Source organism: Micromys minutus, assembly GCF_963924665.1.
Source record: "Micromys minutus genome assembly, chromosome: 6".
Lineage (NCBI taxonomy): Eukaryota > Metazoa > Chordata > Mammalia > Rodentia > Muridae > Micromys > Micromys minutus.
Window position 1 is genome coordinate 51784481 of NC_137975.1, and position 25239 is coordinate 51809719.

Genomic DNA, 25239 nt, shown 5'->3' on the forward strand with positions numbered 1-25239 from the left:
CAGAGAAGCTACATGTCAACCTTAATCTAGAACATTCTTTTCCCTACCTCATTCCCCATGCCAGGAATGCTATTATTCTCTCCAGTCCTGAGGACTGACCTGCTCAGTTGAAAAGCTCTAGGTATGTGTTCCTTGTCTGATGATGTCTTTCCTGTCCCAACCCCCAATACCATGCAAGGTACTACATCTCTCCTTTGTGCCCTTCCAGCTTCCCAGGATCTTCTGTTGTAGCTCATATCTTGGTTTGTATCTATGACTTACCATCTTTGGTTAGACTCTGTGCTCCCCAAAGATACCAAACTTATCACATTCATTTTTGCAATCCTGTACAGCCTGGTACAAACCTCAGCAAAAGCATGTTGGAGGAACAGCTCCTTAAATTCCTTCACCTCTCTCAGACTACCATCCTTACCCTGCTCCGTTCTCTTTAAACATGCTCCATTCTTTGAGAGCCAGCTCAAATCTCATTTCCTTTTTTTTCCAGGGGGGTCTTCTCAAGACATTTTGAAAGACTATATTTTATGATCATGGTTCTGATGTTTAAATTTTCACTTTGCTAATAAGTTCCTAGGGGATTTATTCTATGTCATAAGTGGTATTTCTGTAGGGTTTGGAGAAAGGGTCTTACTATGGCTTTGAACTCATGATCCTTCTACCTCATTCTCCCCAGGGCTGTGACTATAGATGTGTGCCATTGTGACTGGCCATTTGGTATCTTGTGTTAGTACTCAGCATTTCTCAATCGTGTGCTGATAAACAGAAAATGCTTCACTTGAAACATTCATGCATGTATGTACATGTACAGGTATACACACATGTGTGTGTTGCCAAAACACACACTTTAATAGAGATAAGAGATCACTCAGGGTATAAGGTCATGGTAGAATACTTGCATTTAACATGAATCCCTCTGGGTTAGATCCTAGCACCCAACCCTAAATAGGGTTGAACATTTTAAAATGAGTAAAATTCTACAGAAAAGACAATTTTAACTATGTTTTTGTGAGCACAGTATTTTTTTTTAAAACTTATTTCATTTTTGTGGTGAAGCACCCTAATGGTCAATAGGATATAAATGATATTCTTCAAGACAACTGGAATAAACATGGGGAACGGTCAACAAATATCACCCAAGCTTCCATATGCCAAGTGCCTGACATGCATCAAGTTTCCTCTCTGTAGTTCCATCAGAAGCTAAGTATTCCACTGATGACAGAATTCCTAGGTGACAGGCACTGTCCACAGCCCGTGACCTTGAGTCAAAGGTTTGGAGAATGATTGAAGTAGACTTCACCATTGAAGAATTTTATCCTGGGGTCCAGAACTCATTACACCTCTCTAAGACTCTAGGAAACTAGGTCCTAGAGAGAAGATAGTCTCAGGGTCACAGCTAGTGGCAAAACCTGAGTATGAATGTGAAGAATTGGCCTAGAAGAACAAAAGCCATTTTGATCCAGTTCTACAAAGAGTTATGGATCAATGAAATTGTGCAGAATGCGCATTATATAATGCAATAAATTATATATGCAATAAATAAGATGGGGCTGAGTCTTGTTTTCTACAGTTCTCTACTCCAGTCTCACTTAAATGCAACAGATAGAACACTTAGTTCTCTATAGTAAATTTTAGCATGCTGAGTATGTCTTGTAGAAGTTAGTAACAATAGCCACCATCCACTGACCATTTATCAAGCACCAAGCACTGGGTTATATACTAGCAACATTTTCATTGCTGGGACAAAACACCTGATGAGAGTCACTTAAGAAAGGAAGGAAGGGCTCATTTTGGGTCCTGGCTCGAGAGTACATCATGGTGGGGAATAGAAACACCGGATGGATGGTTATACTGTGACTCAGCATCCTCCCATTCATGAATTTGGAACTGAAGCCCATGGACTAGCGCCGCCCCGATTAGGGTGAGTTTTTCCTTCTCAGTTAAAGCACCCTCACAGATACCCCCAGAGATGAGATTACTAGGTGATTCCTATCTAACCAAGTGCACAATAAAGAGGAACACTGTCTTATACATATTGCCTCATTTGATGGCTGCTTATAAGGAGAAAAGTCTTGCTTTTCCATTTCCAGGTGAGGAAGGTAATGCATGAGCAGCTGGTAGCTTAATAGGCAGAAGGAGAATGTTAAGTCCGTCTTTCTTTCTGTAAGTCCTTCTGAGTCAAATCATATCGACCTTTAGGTATCTGGCCATGGATGTGACTGTAAAGATGGAGATGTACCAGACATGTTCTCTTACTTGATCTGCCTCTGAAGTCAGAGTGTCATGATTTTGTACATGATAGATTCGGAAACAGCTGGTGGTGAGGTCATGTAACTGACCAAAACAAAAATAACAACAACAACAACAGCCCCCTCCCAAACCCTCACAGGTACCTGTAGCTATAAAGTCAATTGACTTCTGTTCTTCAACTGTGTTTCTTCAGAAAAGATTGAAGGAGATGGCTAGGGACATTATCAATGTGTCTGTGGGAGAACAGGATTGTGAAAAATGGATCTCTGTGTATATTGATCCAAATTCCAAAATAATTATATCAGATCTTCAGTTCAGTATGATGCTTCCATAAAGAGCCGAAAAGCAACACAAAGAAGAAAAAGTCTTCCATGACAAGACCTTGTGGAATCTTATGGAATGAGGCAGAAGTTCTGGAATACTTGAGAACAGGGTGATAGACCCAGTGAATTTCCTAAGTACATGGAAATGCATTTCCAGGGGGTTGAAAATAGCATACCAACTGAATGACAACCAAGACTTTTCTTCTTTGGTCTAGCCAGTGTGGAAAGGCTCAGAGAAAAAGAGACTTGTTTCCAAAGGAAGTTCGTGCTTCTCTGTGAGGGCAGAGTACAACTTTGCCCTCAGTGATTTCTAGCAAGACACTGTAGCTTAGGTACATGTGCTCACAGGTTGCAAGACACTGTAGCTTAGGTACATGTGCTCACAGGTTGCTTCCAGGGAGAGGCCGCTGGGTAGGGCTGGGGCCATTCGAAGGTAGAGCCTGGTGACAGGTCTCTAAATATTGATCTTGAGTCGGTTGTGTGGGAACCTGTTTTCCTCTTCTTCCTTTGGTTTTCTGGCCATGAGAGGAGCGGGTTCTCTCACCGTCTGACCAGAGGTGAAAGGTAGTGAATCAACTTGTTATTGGGAGCCTCTAGGTCTGAGCCAACAGTGAACACCATGCAAGAGAGGGCAAAGAGAATGTAGGGGCTAGAGAACAAACAGGAAGGGGCACTGTGAAAGTCTGTCTTGGATATTATATGGCCAGTCCATCTCTGAACCCATAACAGCTGTGGTTACCCACACAAAACCAAGTCAACCAAAATTCCAGCACGAAAATGGAGCCGAAGAGTTGTCCTGTCAGAAGTCCATGGCTGCCAGGAGACGAGTACTCTCTCTTTAGCAGTGTGGCCAAAGACAGGTTGCCCACGCTCCCCTGGATGGCCCCAAAGTGAGGTCCATAGGGGTAGCACTAATCGGACTCTGGTTTATTTCCTTTCAGAAATGGAGGAGGACATGAAGTTGGGAGGGGCATGGGCTGAGGGTGTATCCAGATGTAGATATAATCAGAATATATTGTATATGTACAGGCAAATACCAAAGAAAAAATAAAAAGTATTATACAAGAATGACCGAAACCCAACCTCCCATTTATCTGCAAACTACCTAAGCCACATAGGGCCAGCCCAGGTTCTGTGTCTCTAAAAAGCAGCAGCAACCTCAACCAAGGCTGAGCATCCTTTGGACTCTGAGTCCAAGTTTTAGATCTCTAAAGTTGGAAGCTAGCTCAACTCTTTCAAACAGGGTTTCTAAAATTTATGCTCACAATTGAATGATACATCTTTTCTCAAATGCAGGAGGCCCCCCTTTCTGAAAGAATGGGATAGACTGGGCTTGAGGACCTTAAGATGTAGCTGAGGGGGCTGGAGAGATGGCTCAGTGGTTAAGAGCACTGCTCCTCCAGAGGTCCATCTGTAATGAGATCTGATGCCCTCCTCTGGTATGTCTGAAGACAGATACAGTGTACTTATATATAATAAATAAATAAATCTTTAAAAAAATGATGTAGCTGAGGCTAGCCTTAAGGTTGCAACCGCTGCATTCCAAGTATTGGAATAGCTGGTGTAGACCAACAGATTCTTAGACAACTGGACCTCAAGGGGATAACCCACTTAATGGTGCTATTTAGAAGCCCTATTTAAAAACAGAGCCTAGAATGGTTTCTTTCTGGCACATTTCTACCGAGTTCCCAATGCCAAGTGGTTGTTGCTTATCCTGGGAAGCAGCCTCAGGCCTTTCCTGTCTCAGTGCCAGCATCCACTGCAGTACCAGCCTCCCGCGTCATGACAGACAGCAAGACCAGATTGAAATTTATGTTTGCTGTAGGTTGCTTCCAGCAGGCAGCAAGTGCCTCCAAGGCCAGGGCAGGAATAGAGCTGTCTCTGCCTCTCATCCTATTGCCTGCCATGCTTGAGGCTCAGTCAATGTTAGGAAAGTGAATGCCTGTTGCTCCTCTTCCCTCTCTTCTCCAGGCTAAATATCCCAAAGCATTTAGCTGCTATATACATGACAGTTTCTAGATGATAATAAGAGAGCAAAGGTAGTAAATGTTCTTCCATCTGACCCAAGGCTGTGTATTTAGGTTTAGAAATGACAGATATCCACCTTCTCTTCCACCTTCTCCATCCATGGTATGCTCTCTAGCATGGGGGCCATTGCTAATGGTAGAGACTACTGTGTCCGGTCACTGACAGGGATCATGGCCATCTGAAATGTCCAGCTTCAAATGTATGGCTACAGCATGCTATCCTTGCTGCTTTGCATGACCTGTACCCACTGCCCGAAGTCAGGATATTTTGAGGAGATAGGCTAAACCATCTGGCACAGGGGACTAGTCTGGTCCCTGCCCTGAGCAGAGGACAGGGCTTCCCATGCTCACAAAGGTCAAATCTGACCAAGCAGGATTTGCAGCAGAGAGTAAAGCTGCTGGGACTCTCAAGCCACAGATCGCGTTTAGCATACACAGGACCAAAGACAGAGAGGAGCCTTTCTTCAAGTCCTTGGAACACAGGTACACCAAGATGCCACCAATAAACCAAGCCAGAGCAAACTCAGGGATTATTTTAAACAAGTGTTGCCTGGTGAACCAAAAGGGTCGATGCCAAAACCACAGGAGGAGAGCACGGACAATTGCTATTGATTTTTAAGGCATGAGAGGGGAGAGCAGGAATGAACTGATCAGCTCTGGTCACCCTGGCCCAATAAGAACAAGAGCTGTATGTTGGCCATGTATCTCTTGACTGAGAAGGGTCACCTGCAGACTCATGGGTTCTGTAAACACACCCGAGGCTGTTTAGCTCCACTGCCCTGAACTCAAGTCTGCACAGTTCATTTCTTGTGGATCATTTCCTAGGTGAGGGAATATTCTTACTTGTTGCTACGCATGCCCTCTGACCTTGCGGGGTAGGCCATGGGTCTCACTGTGTATGTGGACACTTACTTTTTAAAAGTCCATTCTGAGCCTGTTAACTGTGATTCTATACGCATGGGTTGTGAGTCTCTGATGCTTTTCCTTGAAGATAGACTTTCTTCCCTTCCTCTTCCTGTCTTTCCTCTTCTCCCTTCCTCCTTCCCTTTCTTCCTTCTTTTGTATTAGGGACCAAATCTAGATTCTCACATAAACCTAGGTTCTCACTGCCCTAAGAGTAAGTTATCCTCAGACCCTTAAATGTTGCTTTTCAGACACCTTCCACTGTTTGTGTCTGTGCCTGGGAGTGTACCCCGTGCTCCAACCCTCCCCACCCCAATCACACCCAGAGACAGCTTGACTCCCCCAGGAGTTCTAACACACCCAAGTTCACAGTTAAGACCACCACTACTGCCTCAATTCCTGGCCTAAGTGGGACCCTCCTGGAGCCCAGGGGATGCAAGAACCCACGTCCAGCAGGGGGACACACAATCCTTCTGGTTTGTATCTGCACCAGGGAGCAGATAGGTTACTCAGTCAGTCTGGCCTTAAAACTTGCAATCCTCCTGCCCCAGTTTCCTTAGTGGTCAGGAATACGGGTCTTTACCACTAACTTTCGGCCTGACTTAGTTTTACATTTCTATAGACATTATATAGATGAAGTGTCAAGGGTGTCCTGGAAGATGTGATGGGGCCTACTAAGTTCAGGGTATTGTGGGATGCTCACTGCCTGCTGGTAACAGCAGCTAGCTAGTGTTCTTGTGTTTATTAACCTGCCTGCTACCAAGAATCACCACTGCAATATTGCATCCTGGACTGGGCCTCCGATGATGGGGCAACCTCTGCCTATGACTCTTGGTCTCTTGTTCCTTCCCATCAACATATGCATTCCATAAAGAGCCAGCTGCCCACGGCTGAGACCGCCTTGGCTAGCATTAGTCTTCATGTGAGGAAATGCAAATGAAGCATCTTGGCTCCACTCCTAAGAGATAACTAAGTAGTACACATATCCACATATCCACGGGCATGTCAATATTTATGTGATCTCGTTCGAAGAAGGGAAAAATGTAGGAGACCAGAGAAAAAGCAAAAGATGGTTGCTTTTTTTCTTTTTTCTTTTGTCTGTGTCTGTTAAGCAGACAGACAGGTCAGAGGTCACGACCAAGTCTGGCTGAGCAGGTTCAGGTTGCTTTCATGGCCTTTGATCTACCTGATTTCTGCAGTTTGGGAGTGTGAATGTCCCTAGGATATTTCTCAGTTTTCATCTCAGCAGAAATCCAGTGCGCTCCTTCCTCCACAGCATGATGGATCTGAGCATCATTTAGGGACGCAGCCATCAATCTTGAAGTGAGAGTTTGCTCCACAAGACATTCATGTACATCCTGAGAAGGGAAGATTATCCCCTCGGCATTTGTCCTATCTCGGCTGGGTGAAGCCTGCCACACTGGATACCAGCATACACTACCTTTCTCAGTAGCTTAAGGTCTGCAGGTGAAGGTGCTTCTTGTAAATCCTCAGTATCAGAGCAAGGTCCCTGGCAGGATCGGGACCCATCGAATGTGCTTAGAGTCGATGAACAGACTTGACAGGAAAATGATTCCTCCTTCCACATGATGGATAACAGAGAAATGAGTGAGGGGAGGCCCAGAGAGAAGCAATTTAAAAAGCATCTGCGCAGGCAAAATGAGCGATGTTTATGTGGTGTGCAGAGAGAAGAAAATGTGGCGATGTGGTCTGTCTCTGCCACTTTTTTGCTGTCGTCTAATATCTCAGTGTGACAGGCTGGTCGATTAAAAATAATAAGGCGGTGTTCCAGGAATTGGAAAAGGCTAGCTTCTCTTCCACTCTAATGGAGATGAAGAATAAGGGTCTTGGTGTGAGCCGATGAGTAAGCTGGTTTCTCTGTGGCATGCTTGCTGGTCTCAGCTTGCTCCATAGCTGTGTGTGCTCTTCAGACAGTGGCTGGGTGGAGGGCTATCCGTGGGGGATCAACAAGGACGCTGAAGTTGCACAAGTCCGAGATTGAGATCCATGAGTTTTATTTGAACGTGCTTTTTTGTGTGATATATACATGTTCATGTTGGTATGTGCACGTCCATGCAGAGGCCAGAGGTGGACCTCAGTCATCTTTCTCCATTGCTTTCCACCTTCCTTTTCGAGACAAGGTCTGTAGCTGAGCTGGGAGCTCACTGGTTGGTCTGTCTGGGTAGGCAGTGAGCTCCAGGCTCTTGTCTCCATTCCCGCAAAAATGGGATTATGGGCATGCCCCATCATGCCCAGTTGGATGCCAGGGAATCCAAGCTTAGGCCCTTAGTTTAGATAGCAAGCACTTTCCTGACCGAGCCACTCCTGAGGCCTCAAGTTCAGATATTAACCCTGTTTCAACCTAGTGCCAAGTTCGAACTATCCTTATCAACTTAGGCCAAAGGACCTTCCCAGGGAGACTTCACCAATCCTCCAAGTACCATGGCATACTTAGCCTTGGTCCAAATCCCTCCCCTGTTCAGATGTTCATCTTCCCTTTGCAATATTCTCCAGTTTTTTACATAGACCTTGCATGCTACATCTCTCCCCACTGCCCAATATCCCTGGTCCTCAGAGACTGCCTCATTCCATGGACCTCAACAGTTGGCAGAGCACTCCAGTGTGTTACCTTTAGGGCCAATGACCATTGAACCTGTAGTACTTTTTCTGTCTAGGACCTGACCCTGGTGCTAGAAATATAAAGGTGACAGAGGCTAGGTGACTCTAGCCTGGTACTAGTGATGTACTCAGCCAGACAAGTTGGGCCCATAGGTGGGATAAATTATCCCTAATGTGAAATTCACAGTTAGTGTTTTTCTACACATAACCATGTTACACAGAAAGTTATAACCAGATAATTTTTAGACAGGGTGTTATCATGTAAAGACTGGCCTACAACTTTCTACTTAGCTCAGGGAAGCCCCAAACTCCCAATTCCCCTGCCTCTGTTCCTCAAATGCTGACATTACAAGAGTATGCTACTGAGATCCAGCTGACATCTGAACACCCTACAGGATATAACTAAAATACTCGAAGTTCATGTATTCTCTGCTTCAGCCTGTCAGAGCTCTGGCTATCAGCAAGAAGAAAAGGAGCCCTTGCCTACCATCTTGGAATCTACCATAGTCATGAAATGAACCTGAGGGTGTTTTCTGGGGGAAGTGAACGGTACCAAAGGAAAACCACCAAGCATGAGCTTATCAAGTTCTTATTAAAGTAGAAGTCAGGAAATATATTATGTCTTCCTTTAAGACCAATTTGAAGTGCAGCATTGCCCATTGCTGGAAGATCCTAGATACCCCACTATTCAGACGTACCCAGATACCTGTCAATATCCACACCTTGGAATTCTTCATAGCTCTTCATGGCTTCTGTAACCATGTTAAGATATTCTAGTATGCCTTCTATGTCTAATCTGAGCTGTAGTGCAGGGCACATGTGGCTAAGTGCCTATTGCCGGTCTACTCCTTGTAGTCTTCTTCTCTACTAGCACTAAGCTTTTACTCTGAAAATTTCCCTGCTCCACAATACCTCCAGGTTGACTTGCCAAGCAAGATTTAGATAGGATGGTTTAGAGAAGAGACCAGAGAGATTTCCTCTATGTGCTCTCCTTGCTATGGGAGGACACACCAAGAATGGGAGCTATCCATAAGCAAGAAGCAGAGGAGAGGTTGACCAGGAACTTTACTGGCTTTTGTTGTCTACAGAATTACGTGCATCAATACTGGACATTTTTTTTTTACTCTGATGTACCTTCTTAGAGCTGCTGGATCACTAAGGCATCCTTACCTAGTTACGGTTGATTATTCACTAATCCCAAAGATTGACTGTAGTGTGTGTGTACATGCCGGGGATGCCATGGAGGTCAGAGTGTCAGATCCCCTGGAGCTGGAGTTATAAGCTGTTGTAAGCTGCCTTTCATGGGTGCTAAAAACCAAGCTCTAGTCCTCTGTAAGAGTAACAAGTGTTCTTGACTGCTGAGCCATTTCTCTAGCTCCTTACCAATGATTCCAAGGAACACCAATCAACATTCATCCTTTGCAACTGCCTATACCTCTTTCTACATCAAGATGGCAAGGGAAAAATGATACTCAGAAACCCAAAGTGAGTATAGCCCCAGGAAAGACCCTTCCTGACCACCAAGATCAGCTTCAACTATTCAACTATCTCAGAAAAGGGCGATCTTTCTTTCACTTTCTTGAGCTTCCCAGTCAAGCTGGGAGTCAGGACCTCAAAGGAGGTTTGTAGCTGAGGAGTTATGAGGCCACACGGAATAACACGGTGTCCTTGTAACTCTGTTTATCCAGGACCAGGTCTAATTGTATGTACGTGATTTTATTAGGGGAATGGTTTTACAACTGTAATTAGATTCTCAAAAGGGTCTATATCCCCTAAAGCAAGAAACTAGTGCAAGATTAGTTACCTTTTGCATATCTGTCACCAATATATCTAACAAACACAACTTAAAGGAGGGACTTTACCTTTACAGTTCAACATACTTGGGTATAGAGAGAGGGAGATAGAAATGGTGCTAGGGTAATAGAGTTTTCAAGGGCCTACTCCCAGCAAACTACATCCCTCAGTTAAGTTCCACCTCCTAGAGCTTCTAGAATTTTCTACAATAGAACCACCAATCAGGACCCTAAGAGTCTATAGACCCTAAGAACACTTTACAGTTAAACTATAACAATGTTTGATATGCTTAGAAAATAAAGACATATGTAAGTGCATTATCTTAGCCTTAGCACAAATATTTCCATAAAGGAGAACCCTATGGGGCATATTACAGTGGGCCAAACTCCTCTTTAGCAATGGCATGAACCCACATGAGCCACTACCCAAATCCACACTGGACTACACAAGCTTCCCCCATTGAATGTTGTTGTAGAAAGGTCATTTGCTTCCCTGGTAACGTAGCAAAGTGTCCCTGAGGATAGAGGATGCCATGTACTATCCGAAGCTTCTCCAACCACAGTCCCTTCTGGTCTTTGGCAAGGAGGTTTGTTTGGTAGAGAACATTCACTTCTTTGGGGATACTCAGGAGAGGAACTTCATTTCCTTACAATTATAGAAGCTAGCTGGGCTAAACCTGCTATAAAAGCCTATCATATAATAAATGTTTGCAGACACAGCTGCAATTAAAAGTGGCTTTGGAGTAGGCTTAGGCAAAACAAAGCCTGATGATAAAAAAGAGAAGGGCCAATCTGGAAACACCTGCAAGAGAAAGGCTGATCCTGAAATATCTGCACGGAATAGATGACATATCCTGGACCGTGGAGGTAAGGCCTCCAGCAGGAAATGAGGAGTTCCAGCCATGTGTTTTGATTTTCACCCACTTTCTCCTAAATGTGATTTCTTGGAGACGTGTTTTGCAGCCCACCCCCTCAAAGCCATGGCGGCACAGGACTTCTATTAGCTAATAGGGAAAGAAAAATCAAGATCAAAATCAAGTTGCTATTTTTAAATTTATTTTGCTGTTGTTTATGCTTTTGAAACAGGGCCTCTCTCTATATATAGGCCTAGCTGTCTCGAAACTCATGTAGACTACACTGGCTTCAGACCCGTAGAGGTCTCCTTGCCTCTACCTTCCAAGTGTTGGAATTAAAGGTGGGTACCACCGTGCCCAGCTACAGGATTTTTAAGGTGTAAGAGTGGTGTGAGTGTAAAGCAGGGCTGCTCAGAATGTATCCTTAAGGTGGTGCATTACACTTGTTACATACATGTCAGTGGCTTCTCAAAGTCAGACAAAGAATCATCACATGATATAAACATCAGTTCCAGTTTTACACATACATGCATGGCCATGGTGGCATTACACACAAAAGTTTAAAGGTAGCAGAGGCTCAGCTGACCATGGATAGGTGAGAAGGCAAACTTAGGGGTGGTCTGGAAAGTTGGGTGTCATCCGTGAAAGGAAGGGAATTCTGGCACATGGCTCAACACAGACGAACTCTGAGCACCCATAAGTGAATGAGCTTATCACTGAGAAAGAATTGCTGATGCTCCCACTTCTCTGGGGCCCCCAGAACAGCCAGGTTCACCAAGACAGGTGGTAGAATGGGGGTTCCTAGGGGCTGAGGAGGGGAGAAGGGAGCTGCTGTCAGCCTGAGATGAAAACATTCTGGGAAAATGCAGTGATGATACTGCTAAGGGCAGACTTAAGACTCCCAGAATGATAAAGATCTGTTATACATATTTTGCCACAGTCAGGTAAGTGGAGGTGAGGGGTGTCATGTTGGTAAGCAATACTTACAGGATGTAGGCGATCACCCCGATGGACCAGCAGTCCACAGCTTTGCTGTACGGCTTCTGGGCGAGAACTTCTGGAGCTGTGGGAAGATAAAGAAGTTTCACAACCCCGATGACTTAGATGCTGGAGACCAAAGAATCTTACCTGGACTTTTCATTTTCTGATTTTTGTTTTTCCACGTTGGCTCTTCAGACTTTTGGGCAGAGGGCTAAGGAAACTAAATTATCAGTAGTAGAATGCTCAGCATGTACAAAGTCCAGGGTTCAAGTTCAAAAGACCCCCAAGTTCCAAAGATACTTAAATAGATAATAACACATGATCCATTTGTTAGATTCTCTAAGTAAAAAGAGATGAAGGAGAGAAATGTGTGTGTATAACTAGAAATAATCATACATCAACCAATTAACAAGTATTCTGTGCTAAGAACCGTAGCTTCTTTAACACTGTTGTGAAGAGGTATTTTTTTTTAACTGAATATGAAGTCAATATTTTTTTTCTATCTTTTTAATTGGATACTCTCTGTATTTACATTTCAAATGTTATCTCCTTTCCCTCACTCCCATTCCCTTCCCCCTCCCCTTGCTTTCATGAAGGTACTCCCTCTCCCAACCACCCTCTCCACCTCAGTGCCTTGGCATTCCCAAAGGCCTCTCCTCCCATTGATGCCAGACAATGATATCCTCTGCTCCATATGCAACTGGGGCCATGGGTCTCTCCATGTGTGCTCATTGGTTGGTGTTTTAGTCCCTGGGAGCTCTGGAGGGTTTGGTTGGTTGATAATAAATATTGATCTTCCCATGGGGTTGCAAACCCGAAAAGGTAATACTTAATTGGAGTGTGGAGTATGAACTGTACCCCCAAACTGACTCAGGACAGCATCTCTGTGGGTGCCATGGGGACAAGGGTGACAAGCACTTCCTGTGCCTTTATAGAGCCTATAGCACAGCAAAGGGAACAAGGATCTGCCTAGAGCTACTCTTGTTTATAGATGATCTGTTTGTTGGCACTTCACCTATTCTCCTACATGATAGGGAGGCTGCTACTTAATCTCACTTCACCTCTGAATCATTTACTCCACCAAGAGTCATTGCTCTCAGGGGTTTGGGTCCATTTTGTACCAGCCCTGACTCCCTTGTTTCTAGCTTTGGGGCTGCAGTTCATGCCCAAATATCCACCTGATGTCTGTGACCCACAGCATCTAGTGCAGTTGGCACTCAATGTGTGTAAATACATACAAGACAGTAGATCTCGCTGACAAGTGAAATTTCCTCACATCAGAGATATCTGCGACATCTTTAGTACATACATTACAGAATACTTACAAAGGTAGAAAAAGTAAAAACAGAATCATTGGTAACGTCCTCACCATGCCTAGAACTGTATGTTCTGTGGGATTTGGATGACCTACTTAACCCCAACATCCTTGGGGAAACACTATCATTGTGACATTCATTGTCCCAAAATTGTAGGAGAAGACACAAGGGCACTGAGAGGTTGGGCCAATTGTTAAAGCAATTCAGCCAGAATGCGGCCTCTTCACCCACTTAGTGAGGGGCTTAATCCCACCAAGTACAACAGTTACTTACTGCAGGTGGACCACCAAGTGCAACAGTTACTTACTGCAGGCTGACCACCAAGTGCAACAGTTACTTACTGCAAGTGGACCACCAAGTGCAACAGTTACTTACTGCAGGCAGTTCCTAAGTGCTCCCTGCAGTGAGTGAGCTGTACTTGAGCTCAGAGAGCAAGGGTAGGGAACTGAGCTTCACAGAAGTGATCTGTCCCAAGTTCATAGTCAGACTCAAAGAAGTGGGCCAAACTGATCCCCATTCTGGATCTTTCTGTTTATCAGAGTGGGAACTTCTTAGCCTACAAGAAAAGTCCAGAACATCTACCATGGAAATCTTCCTTTCATTCTCTTGAAAATGAATATTTCCCTGAGCAAGACTCAGAAGGTAGAGGCTGGAAATAAATACTTGCAAGCAGGGGAGCCTGGGTATGAAATCTAGGACCCACATACAAAATTCTCAGCGTGGAAGCATACTTGCAATCACAGTGCTGATGGGGGCGGGGAGGCAGAGGAAGATGGATGTCTGGAGTGTGCTTATTGGCCAGCCTGGCCCAGGCCAGTGAAAGACACTGTCTCAAATAACCCAGGGTGGACAATGGTTGAGTTATGACAGACAAGGCTGTTTATTCACTGGCTTCCACACAAAGGTGCCCAGGCATCCACCCATATACGTACATCAGCACATACATGAGTGTACACATACACATAAAAGCATACATGTAAAAGAGCAGGAAGGGATGCAGACTCCTGTTGAATGGTTGCTCATCAGAGAACACAGCCCATAGATTACCTCAAATCTCATTTTACATTTCAGTCCTAGACTCCATCAAATCTCTTATCAGAATTAGAAAAAAAAATACAAGCACAGAAATGCATTTGCATGTCTGTCTTTTCTCTGCTACACTGGCCCTCATTAGCATAAAGGCTTATAGACCTGTGAAGCAGGGTGGGGGTTGGGGAGTTGGAGTGGGCTTAACAATTGGAGAACTCTCACTTGGAGAGGTAGCAACCCAGTGCATGATGGGTCCTTCCCCACTCAGTGCTCTCAGCCTCCTGTTATAGGAGGAACAACGGGGGAGCCACTTACCACAGTAAATGTCCTTTTGATTTAGGAGGCTAACAGGTTGGTCTGAGTGGTTACACTGGTGCAGAGGGTGCTCAGTGACTCTGTCTGCAGGGACATTCTAGGGCCCAGTGAAAACTGTCACAGGCAGAGGGCACCTGCACCATCTGATGACCACCCAGGTGTCAGAAGCAGAGTCAAGGTGGAGACCAGAGGACAACCTGGGTAATCCTTCCTCAAGCAATATATATATTATACATTCATATATAATTATATATTACATTATGATAATATAATTATATTACACATTTCATTGTTATAATTATATATTATAATCATATATATGATTATATATAAATATATGTTATATATAATTGGGCATATAATATATAAATACATGTAATAATATGTAATATATGTTATAAATATAATATATACAGTTAATATATAATATTATATATCATATGTGATTATATTATGTGAATTATAACATATAAAATGCATAATAATATTATATTATATATATTTATACATACACACATATATGTATATATAATATGAATATAAATTGAAACAAGGTCTCTCCCTAGCTTGAAACTCATGAAATAGGCTAGGCTAGATGGCCAGTGAACCCCAGGGATCCACCCTTCTCAGTTTCCCTAGTGTTGGTATTATAATTCCATCATATTCAGCTTTAAAAACAAAAGTCAAAATAAAGCCATAGGTTTGGGGGATTGAACTGAGGTCTTCATGCTCACAATGCAAGCACCTTACCACCAGAGCCACTTCTCCAGGCCGTGATATTTGGGTTCTTGAAGGATGTACTTGCTAAAATCATTTTTAAATTGTGGGAATCTGCCCATACAATAGAGTTTGTAGCATCAATCACATGACTAGAAAAGGTTTCTGGTTTGCACCTGGAGCACAGATGTCAGAGGAAAGCTCTAAATTATCAATAAGCAAATATCAGGATAACAAGATTTCAGGTGGAAATATATAAATATATATATATTATTTATATATAAGTTTTGGCATATATATATGCCAAACTTCTGTGGCTCTTTTTGATGTTCTTATTTAAGCTATATTGTTAACAAAACAGAAATAATTTTTAATAAACTTGTAGGGCATATACCATTTGCCTTCTGGTGAAGTTTTTAATGTCCCGGGAAGTAAGATAGGATGTGAAATGACATAAAATGCTGGGCAAGGTGGCCAATGGCTGAGGGAAGATGAAGACTGTTGTTGAGTCTGAGGCCAGCCTGTGCTACACAGAGTTCTTGGCCAGCTTGGGCTACAAAATGAAACTTTGTTTCCAAGGCACAAGACCAGAAAACTACAAACAAAAGAAACAAAATGTCGGAACTTGAAGCAAAGCGCTCTGCAAGCCCCATTCCCAGTAGTTCCAACTGTTTAAACACTGTGACAGGGCTCATACCCCAAGATGCTAGTGTCATCTCACTAGCAATATGACCGCTGGAACTGCAGGTCCTTGGAACATTGTCAACACTTAACTTTCATTCTACAGACATTCTTGGAAATCAAAATGTCAGGGGCAGGGATGAGTGTGTGAAGTCCTTGATTTAATCCCTGGTAGCTAACATAAACACATGTGCACACACATGCACACAATCTCTCTGTCTGTCTCTCTCTGTGTCTGTGTCTCTGTCTCTTTCTGTAGGCTGACATGGAGATCAAAGCCTAGAAACTCCCAAAGCCAGCTCAGAGAATTTTCTCAGTTTTCTCTTCTGTCTTGCTGAATCACCTGCCCCTTCCCATTTTCTGTATCACTTTTACCTGGGCAGTGACAGGTAGCAGTAAGGTAGCTGAGCACCTATTCTGGTCGTTTCTGAGGCCAGCTTTCAGTCAAAGGCCTTAGCATTATGCTGTCAGTCTCATACCAATTGGCAAAAGTCTTGGGGATGACAAACGAGTTTCTAGATGTGTGGAGCAGCTTCTGGGGACTGAGGAAACAGTCCCCTGTGAGTCACACTGCTGCCAGGGGGCCATGTGCCTGGAGATGCCAAGGAATTTTCCTCGTGAGGAAAAACATTCTCCCCTAAAGCATGCAGCAGAATTTACATGTGGTGGGAAATCCGGGCAATGATTTACCGATAATACTATCACTTTTCAAAGAGAGCTGCTTCAATCCAATTCACCTAAGTGGGGTTGATGCGAGGGGAACAAAGACAAAGACTCCTGGCTTTTGCGGAGGCAGAAAGCACTAGGCAGAACAGGAAAGAACCTATTCTCCTGACACAGCCTTGACAGAGATCCTTGTGGAGAAGGCTGTAGAGAGACCCAGTTACTCGAAAGTATTGAGAAGAACTTTTATCTGGTAGGTCCAGTTCTCTGATCGGCTCAGTCCTAGCTAGCCTTTTATACACAGAAAGAGCAGGCGGGGGCTGTGGAGTGGGAAATCTATCTGAGTGACACACAGCTGGGTCCTTCGAGTCGCTCTCCAAAATCCTCCAACATACCAGGCATGTAGTTCACTGTGTCTGTCCCTCTTCCCTGCTTTAAGAATCACACTGTCACATCCAGACTTCATGTTGCTGGAAACAGAGACACAGAGCAGCCAGCCCTTTTAACTCTAGGATGAACACAGCCTACTTCAAGTGAAACCCAACCTAGTTGCCAAACACGCCATCTCTCTTATGAGATGATTCACTTTCCACACAAGTGGCTTATAAAGAGATTTACCACTGAATGTTTAGTGGGTACATCTGGTGGTTAGTTGGGGGGAGGAAAAGAGAAGGGGGTGAAGGAGAAGGAGGAAGAGAGAGAAAAGAAAGAAGGGAGGGAATGGGAAAAGGAAAAGGAAAAGAAAAATGCCCAGTGAATTTTAGAATGCCAGTGACTGTTCATTTGGAAATATGTATATTGAAAGCAAGACCAATCACTCTAGAATCAAATGATTTCTGACAGGAGCATGTCTTTCACTCAGGCCCTTCTTCTTCCTCCAATAATTTATTTTTCATTCAGGTTACATCCCGATTGCAAGTCTTCTGCAAAGACATTACAGAACTACCAGGTTTCACTCTGACAGAAGAAGGGTGTTCCTTCATGAGAGTAGCTCAGAACTTCCTCCCTCATTGGACCTTGGTACTGTTCATGTAGCTCTCCTCTCTCATCCGTATGGAAACTTACTTGGCTTGGAACAGTAAATCAGAGCCCATCTTTATGTGGAGCATGTAGTCTCAGAAAGGCACCAGAGCATCCCACAAGCTGTCAGAGTTCTCCACAGACAGAGCCCTTTGGGTGTCCACATTCTTCTCAGACTTGTTAGAAAATAGTAGGTTTAGAACTTAACATGAAGGGATTTATTACTGCAAGATGCAACCAACCTACATGCAGAAAATTCCACTCTGTGGGCCACTGCGTCTATAAACCAAGATATTTTATATTGACTTAGGGAACTTGTTCCTGGTAAGGGTGTAGCCCCAGAGATGTGGGGAAAGGAAAAAGAGAGAATTTCATGGACCTTTCATCTTGTTTTAAAAATAATTTAATTGCTGAATTTTCTTCTAGATAGGAGTCAGGAAAAAGATGTATCTAAGTAGAAAACAGAGATCAGCTGTCCTGTGCAGGTGGGCTTACATGACCTGGGCTTACAAAGAACAGCAGTTTCTCTCTTTTCCAAGCAATTCAGGACATACCCCAAAGCAGCTCCTGCTAGGAGGGTAACAAAGGAGCCATCACTGTCACCCAGTTCAAGTTCAGGTTGGAGGCGATGAGCTCCCCTTTTTAGATACTTGTCCTACCCTCCCTCTCCGTGTGTCACAGGTGATCACCTCAGTGGGTGAAGGGCAGCAGCCAAGTCAGGAGGGTGCAGCCCTAGAATAAAAACCAGTGGTCTAGAACCAAGGGAAGCATTGCCCATTTTGTGCAATTATTTTGTCAGTGGTAACTGGAGTGTCTCCCTTTACTGGGGCCTGGCTTTATGGGGCAAGGAAGTGACTGGCTACCGCTCCAAGGAACACAGTGTTCCTCTCCTCCTGGAACTCAGACAGAAGCTGAGGAAGTAACTGGACACCAGCCACAGGAGCTGCCTTCTCAAGGAAGGGAGTGAGAAAACAGAAATGCTTGAGATGAATTCAAGCATCATCTGCCTGAAGGTCTGAAATTACTGCATTTACTCTATACGCCCATATTGCTCACTCATGTCTGTAATCCTAGCACTTGGGGTAGAGGTAGGAAGGTCGTTAGTTCAAAGTCATCCTCAACTATATATCACAAGCCCAAGGCTAGCCTGAGCTACATGAAACCCTCCCTCAAGCCAACTAAAGGCAGCTGTACATTGTCAGCACCCGGACTGAAGCAAAGAGTAGATTTACAGGTAGGTTCTCAGCCGTTATATCTCAGATTGTCATCTGTCCAGGTGGCTGTGTCCTGTTTTTCAAGGTGCCTGTCCCTTTGGTCCAGAGTAGAACTTTAGTGAAGAGAATGTATGTTCTGTGGAAGAGCTGAATGTAACCTTTCTCCTCAGGAAGAATGGGAGTCCCAAGTGGTGCCCTGGGCCTTCAGGAAGAGGCAAGGAGAATGAAGGAAGACGGTCAAACACTGCAGCAGAGTTTCAAAGAGTGATCAATAGCTCATGTGACAGAGATGGAGAGAAGGTGTCTTTGGTCATTGGGATTCGTATGAGACAGGGTCCTGGATAGCCCAGGGTGGCCTCAGACTCATTATGACATGAAGGATGACCTTGCCCTTCCATGCTCCTGCCTTTCCCTCCCAAGTACTAGGATGACTGGCATACACCACCAGAGGGATGGTTTATGCTGTGTGGGGAATCGAACCCTGGGCTTTGCCTATGCTGGGCAGGCACTCTACTAATTGAGCCACATCTCCTGTGAGGATTTCTTTTAAACAGTAGGAAAGATGAAAGTTGAGAGATGAGAAAAATAAAAGTTCTAGTGATCAAGGGGAATAAATCTCAGCTTTTGTGTTGTTAGAGCCTCAGATGTACAATTTAAGAGAGTATTTGGCCTTGAGAAAGAATTTCATTAGAACACGGAAGGAATGACAAATGTTCTTAGGTCTATTTCAGGAGAATTCTTAGCAGCAATATTTCAAAACAAACAAACCAATATATGATGAGGGAATGTCCCGAAGACCTTACCATGTATTAGAATCTGGATGCGTATGCACATGCACGTGCACACACACACACACACACTTACACGCACACTCACACCATCCAAATCCAGATGTCAAATCAGACCAATGGGCCATCTAAAACACAGGCTCATTCTTCATCACAGCTTTATTTTGTCATCTTCTACCTCAGAGAGGGCAAAGTTCTTGGGGGTAGCTCTGAACTCCGTTTGTTGCTATAGATTCGTTTGCTGTCTCTTACCCATGGCTTAAAGCTGTAATTTAGTAAAAAAAAATCTATTGCTAAAGAGCACCAGCCCACCCTGATCTTCCACTAGCCCATTGAATTTGGTTTCAGGCATGAAAGGTGCCCATGAATGTGTCACCTTGGCTGGTAATTATGGGATTACTATGCCAACTCCACTGAAGCCAGTGGGCGGAGGGATGAGGCGAAGGAATAGAAAGGGAGTGGAAAACCAGGAAGTAGCTGGGGTGTTGAATGTGGAAGCAACATGGAGTTCAGTGGGCTGGAAGACTGGAATGTTTGAGTAAGGAATTTCAGGGCAAATCACTGCTATGTTAGTGTAATGGGTTTGGCTTCCCGCCCTGTCTGGTTCAAGACTGACCAATAAATAAGTATGTACTTCATTCTTAAGGTAATCTATCCTTCTGAAATCTGACAAGAAGCTACACTTGCCCTTTTCTTGTGAGCTCAGGGGACTGAATTTGGATCCTCATGTTTTTAAAAAAATCATGGTAAGAGGAAAGATGGATTGAGCATAGGACATAGAGCCCAGCCACAGGCCCAGCATGTGCAAGTCCTTGGCTTTGATCCCCAGCACAGTCTACCAACAAAGAGCGATTTAGAGTAGCCATACATTCAAGGCTGGGTTTATTCTGCCCACATTCCAATCATGAGCTTTTTGTCCATATCTACGCTCACTCCCATGAAGAGGGATGAAGAACAAAACCAGGTCGCCTAGAAGTCTCCCCATTAGGGGGCCCTGTCTTTTCTAACAAGTGGAGTCTAGTTATAGCACACAGCAGGGCATGCTTGCTGGGGGTTATCACTGCCAGAATGGTGTGAAAGAAAGAAATGGAAAAGTCTCATTTGGACCATCTGCCTACCGTCAGCTCCGCACAACAAGTTATCAGCTACATGAAATCTCATTTTAGCTCTGACCTGGGAGGGAATGAGGACAACGATGGAATACATCAGTCAGCTGCTGAGGCATAACACCGAGTGAGAGAAAAGCTCTGCCCGGAGAATCTACCACAGTGGGGAGAGGAGCTCTGGACAAAGACCAATGCACATTACTCAGGTGCTGAGGAGAACAGAAAGGAGAGACGCCATCAAATTAATACAATTTCCTCCTGGCTGTGTGAGGACAGAGAGAATGGCAGGAATTCCTTGGCTTATGGCCATCATATATCTACAGAAGAGAGAGAGAGAGAGAGAGAGAGAGAGAGAGAGAGAGAGAGAGAGAGAGAGAGAGAGAGAGTGTGTGTGTGTGTGTCTTGGAACAAGAATGTTCTGCTTACTACTTGAACTTGGCTTTGGGCATGAAACATCCCCATGAATTCGTCACCTTGGCTGGTAATTACCTTTTGGACATAAGCTGGATTACTATGCCACCTCGACTGAACTCAGTGATAGAACACTTGCTCAGTGTGGAGAGGGCCTGGGTTTTATCCTTAATACTGCCCCCTTCCCCAGTGTATTAAAGAGGATACATTGTCTAGCATGTTTGGTTCTGTTCGATAAAACGAGAACCTACTATAAATGGAAGGCTTAGCATCCCCTTATCTCCAACCAGTGGTAGAGGTCTGTAAGAATGTGCTTTCAGGAGCTCGGGGGATGGCTCAGTTGAAAATGTGTTTGCTGTATGAGCATAAGAACCTGGGTTCAGACTCCTAGGCTCCAAGTAAGAACCAGGCACTAGTCTATGATAGTGGATAGATAACTAGGAAGAAGAGAAAGATGGATTCCCACAGCTTGCTGGACAAGTAGTCTAGCTGGATCCACGGATTCTAGGTCTAGTGAGTAACCAGATCTTAAAAGAAAAGGTAGGTGAGTGACAAAGACACCTGACAGTGACCTTGGTTCTTACAGACACTGGTGTATACACAAACCTAAATGAACACAGACATATGCCATATACATACATATACATCATACATATACATAACACACACATACACACACACACACACACACACACACACACACACACACACGTATACCCCAAACCAAACACTTGCATTCAGACCTTCTATGACTGTTACCAGCTACAAGATAGGTTATCTCAAGGATGCTGGGTTCCAACCCCAATATTGTAGGGATCCACACTTCTGGTGTCCAAGCCTTCCTCCAATGAATTCAGCACATTCCTCTAACTGGGTGGAAAAGGAAACATCCCAAGAATGCTGACCAACTGTTCTCCACCTTCACTGAAGGAAGAACAAGCCCCAATGTGCTTGAGCTACTGTGGACAAGTTAATGCAGAAACAGACTAACAATGCCTGCCATGGCTGGGATAGGAATGCTAAAGATAGGTTTTGGAAGGATACAGGGATGGTCCCTTGTGTGGGAACATTAGAGACTTGCCAATCAGCCATGAGTTAAAATTTTGCTCACGTAGTTCTGATTATAAGTAAAATGATGCACCTGGGCGTCAATGGGCTCTCCTAGTTCCAAGTCAAGAGCAATCTGGGAATAGCAGTGGTGTTCTGGCAATGAAGTACTGCAGAGTGATAAGTCACTGCGGGCCATGAGACAATAATGAAGCTCTCACTTTGGATGCATGGCAGCTGAGGCAGAGTCCCCGTCACCAGCCACCTTCGTCTCTCTACAGCAGCTCCCTGGTAGCAGGAGAGCAACATGATGTTCTATTCGTGAGAGACACAGCCACTTGACCTGTTCTCTCAGTTTCTTATCATTTGTTATTTCTCAGACCAGAAGACCTGATTGTGGTCCTTGAATCTGAGCAACCATGTTAGTGTACAGCAATATGAAGTGAACACACTCCACACACACATATGCACACACACTCATGCACACCACAAAATATACCACTCAGATATATACCCCCACTTCCATTCACACCATATACACATAACACACATACACACACTACACACTACACACACATCCACACATATAAACTACATACCACATACACACATACTGAGTACCACACACACACATACACACACAACAGGCATATATGCGCCCCACAATACACACATGCCACACATACACATACCACAGTCACACATATCACACATACCTGAATATACATATACATGTACACTACACACACAGATATGCACACACACAGAACACACATAAATGCACCCTCCACCCACCATACACACACAGCACAGCAAACACACAGCACAGCACACACACTGCACATCCATAGCACATCCATATATACATCCCCCAAAGTGCACACATACACACACCTCATACACAGCATATGCACACACAGCACACATAGCACACAACATATACATACACACACTCCACATACAGCACACATACACACCACACACAGAGTACACATATATATGCATCCCTCACAACACACACACACACACACACACACACACACACACAGCCCCAGGCTCTCCTGTACTAAACACCTCTGTTGTCACCTATGTTCCTTATCAGTTACATTATTAAGATAAATGCCTTCTGTCACATACTTTGTGACCTTAGGGGACCCATTTGGACATTTTAATTAATTCCATAGATCAGAGATGCTTACTGAACTTCTTAGTTGTGACTTTGCCTCTTGTTGGTGGCATCAAGGAGAATGGGACCCTTGACCTAATTAAATGGATTCCACATCCAGGTCTATATCATACGCACAGACAGCTTGTACCTCTGAGCCCATGCCACCAGATGGGCCGATTATCTCTCCTCATTATAATTACCAGAAAGAACTCATTTGTAGCAGCCTGTTCTCCAAGCTAAGGGAGTCTGGTCCTTTCTCACAGATGCTGCAGGCAACAGCAGAGGGGAGTCCAGGGCTTACGTAGCACCTGTAACTCTCCTTGTCTTTGCCTGAGCTCCACCTTCCCTCAGGCCTTCAGATCTCTTGGTTGTGCTAGCTATTAATGATCCCTCTCTTTGCCAGGACTTTACCGTTTGCTTGTGAAACACACTGGTTGGGTTGTATTTGAAATACATAACTACATAACCACATGTCCACCTGTACTGTATACCTTGCCATACATGCTTGCATTAGGAGCACAATACCAGAGATGGAGTGATGTTTATCGTCACCTTTTAGTGACATCCTGCATGGGCCACACCTTTCTTTTATAAAAGTATATGTAGGGACAGGGAAGATGGCTCAGTCAATAAAATGCTTGCAGTATAAACATGAGGCTCAGAATTCTGCTCCTATGGTAATCGTAAGAAGCCAGCTATGGTAGTGAAAGTTTGTAATCTCAACATCACTGGGGAAGCATTAGGACGATCATTCAGTTCAGCTCAATGGACATGCCCTAGGTCCCAGTGAGAAACACTGTCTCAAAGATGAGGTGGGTTGTGCGTGTGGACTCACACCCGAGACTGTCTTCTGACCTCTGTCTGTGTGCACGCTCCGCTGCATACGCACCCTTACCTGTGTTCCTGAGATAACACAGGGGTGGACTCACTTATTTTCCTATATAATCTGTCTCCTTCCCACTCAAATATAAGGACTCGAGATAAGGATTTCTGCCTGCTTTGTCTTTTCTTTCTCCTATTGTATTTTTTTTCAATTCTGTTAGGGCCCCTCAAACAGAAGGCAGGTACTAAATAACTAATTCTTGAATATATGAACAATATTCATATCTATAGCAGCAGGGCATTTGTAGGGACAAGGTCTTGTCATTTAGCTCAGGCCGGCCTCAAATTTGAAATCCTCCTGCCTCCACTTCTCAAGTGCTGCAATGATGGGCATGGACCACCCGCTGTAACTTCATCACTATTCTGAAAATTACCCTTTGGCTTCTGTTTCTCACAACACTGAATGCTTGAGTAGGAATCTCTACCCGAACGTCAAACAATGCACTGGAGAGAATTCAATAAATGTGCGTTGAAGGAAAGAGTGAAAAGAGAAGAAAGTTTAAAAGTGTCATGAGCCTTGTGCTTTGTGGACAATTTAGCATGCATCTGTGCGAAGATGACCATGACACAGCCCTTGCTAGAGCAAAAGCCACAGCGTGGAGAAGCAATGAGGTAGACATGGACCCCGGTTCAATCTGACCAGAAACCATGCACTGGAAACAGTGAGGAGAGGAATTTGGATGCTGAAGGAGAAGATGAGGTAGGGTGGAAACCAGAAGAGGGTGGGGTTCAGCTGGGTTTACACAGATGCCTAAGAGATTGCCATGGAGACTTGAGGGTAGAAAAAGAGCCACTTTGGTTGATGATTCCTCAAAGACCACAGGGATACGAACCCCCTCTCACTCTGGGTATTCAGTCTGGGTCTGAGCAAAAGGGGTATCTATTATTATTGCTCTAAAAAAAACTCTGTTTGGCAACAAAATCACACAATTACCTGCCCTTTAAGCAAGAGTCGCTTTAAAGCACCGTTCCTGGGTCCATCCGTTCTGACCATAGCAACAAAACAAAACAAAACCTGCAAGTGGTGACCACCTAGAAATGAGGAACCTGACATCCACACCGGGGAGCCAAGAGTCAATCTAGAGAGCTTTGGAGCCTCTCTGTATCGGAATTAAAATGAGAACAGCGAGGTACACGT

The 25239-nt window shown here is 44.2% G+C and overlaps 1 protein-coding gene across 4 annotated transcripts in view; it reads right to left on the minus strand.

Moving 5' to 3' along the window:
• The window catches only part of CAMK1D (calcium/calmodulin dependent protein kinase ID), a gene marked incomplete at both ends in the record, with an annotated part of 371434 nt that overhangs the window by 19006 nt on the left and 327189 nt on the right, over positions 1 to 25239 (minus strand). For all 4 annotated transcript variants that reach the window (XM_080918577.1, XM_080918578.1, XM_080918580.1 and 1 more), the window contains one exon: positions 11751 to 11826. In XM_080918577.1, coding sequence (XP_080774703.1) covers positions 11751 to 11826 — 76 coding nt within the window. The remainder of the gene's footprint in view (positions 1 to 11750; positions 11827 to 25239) is intronic.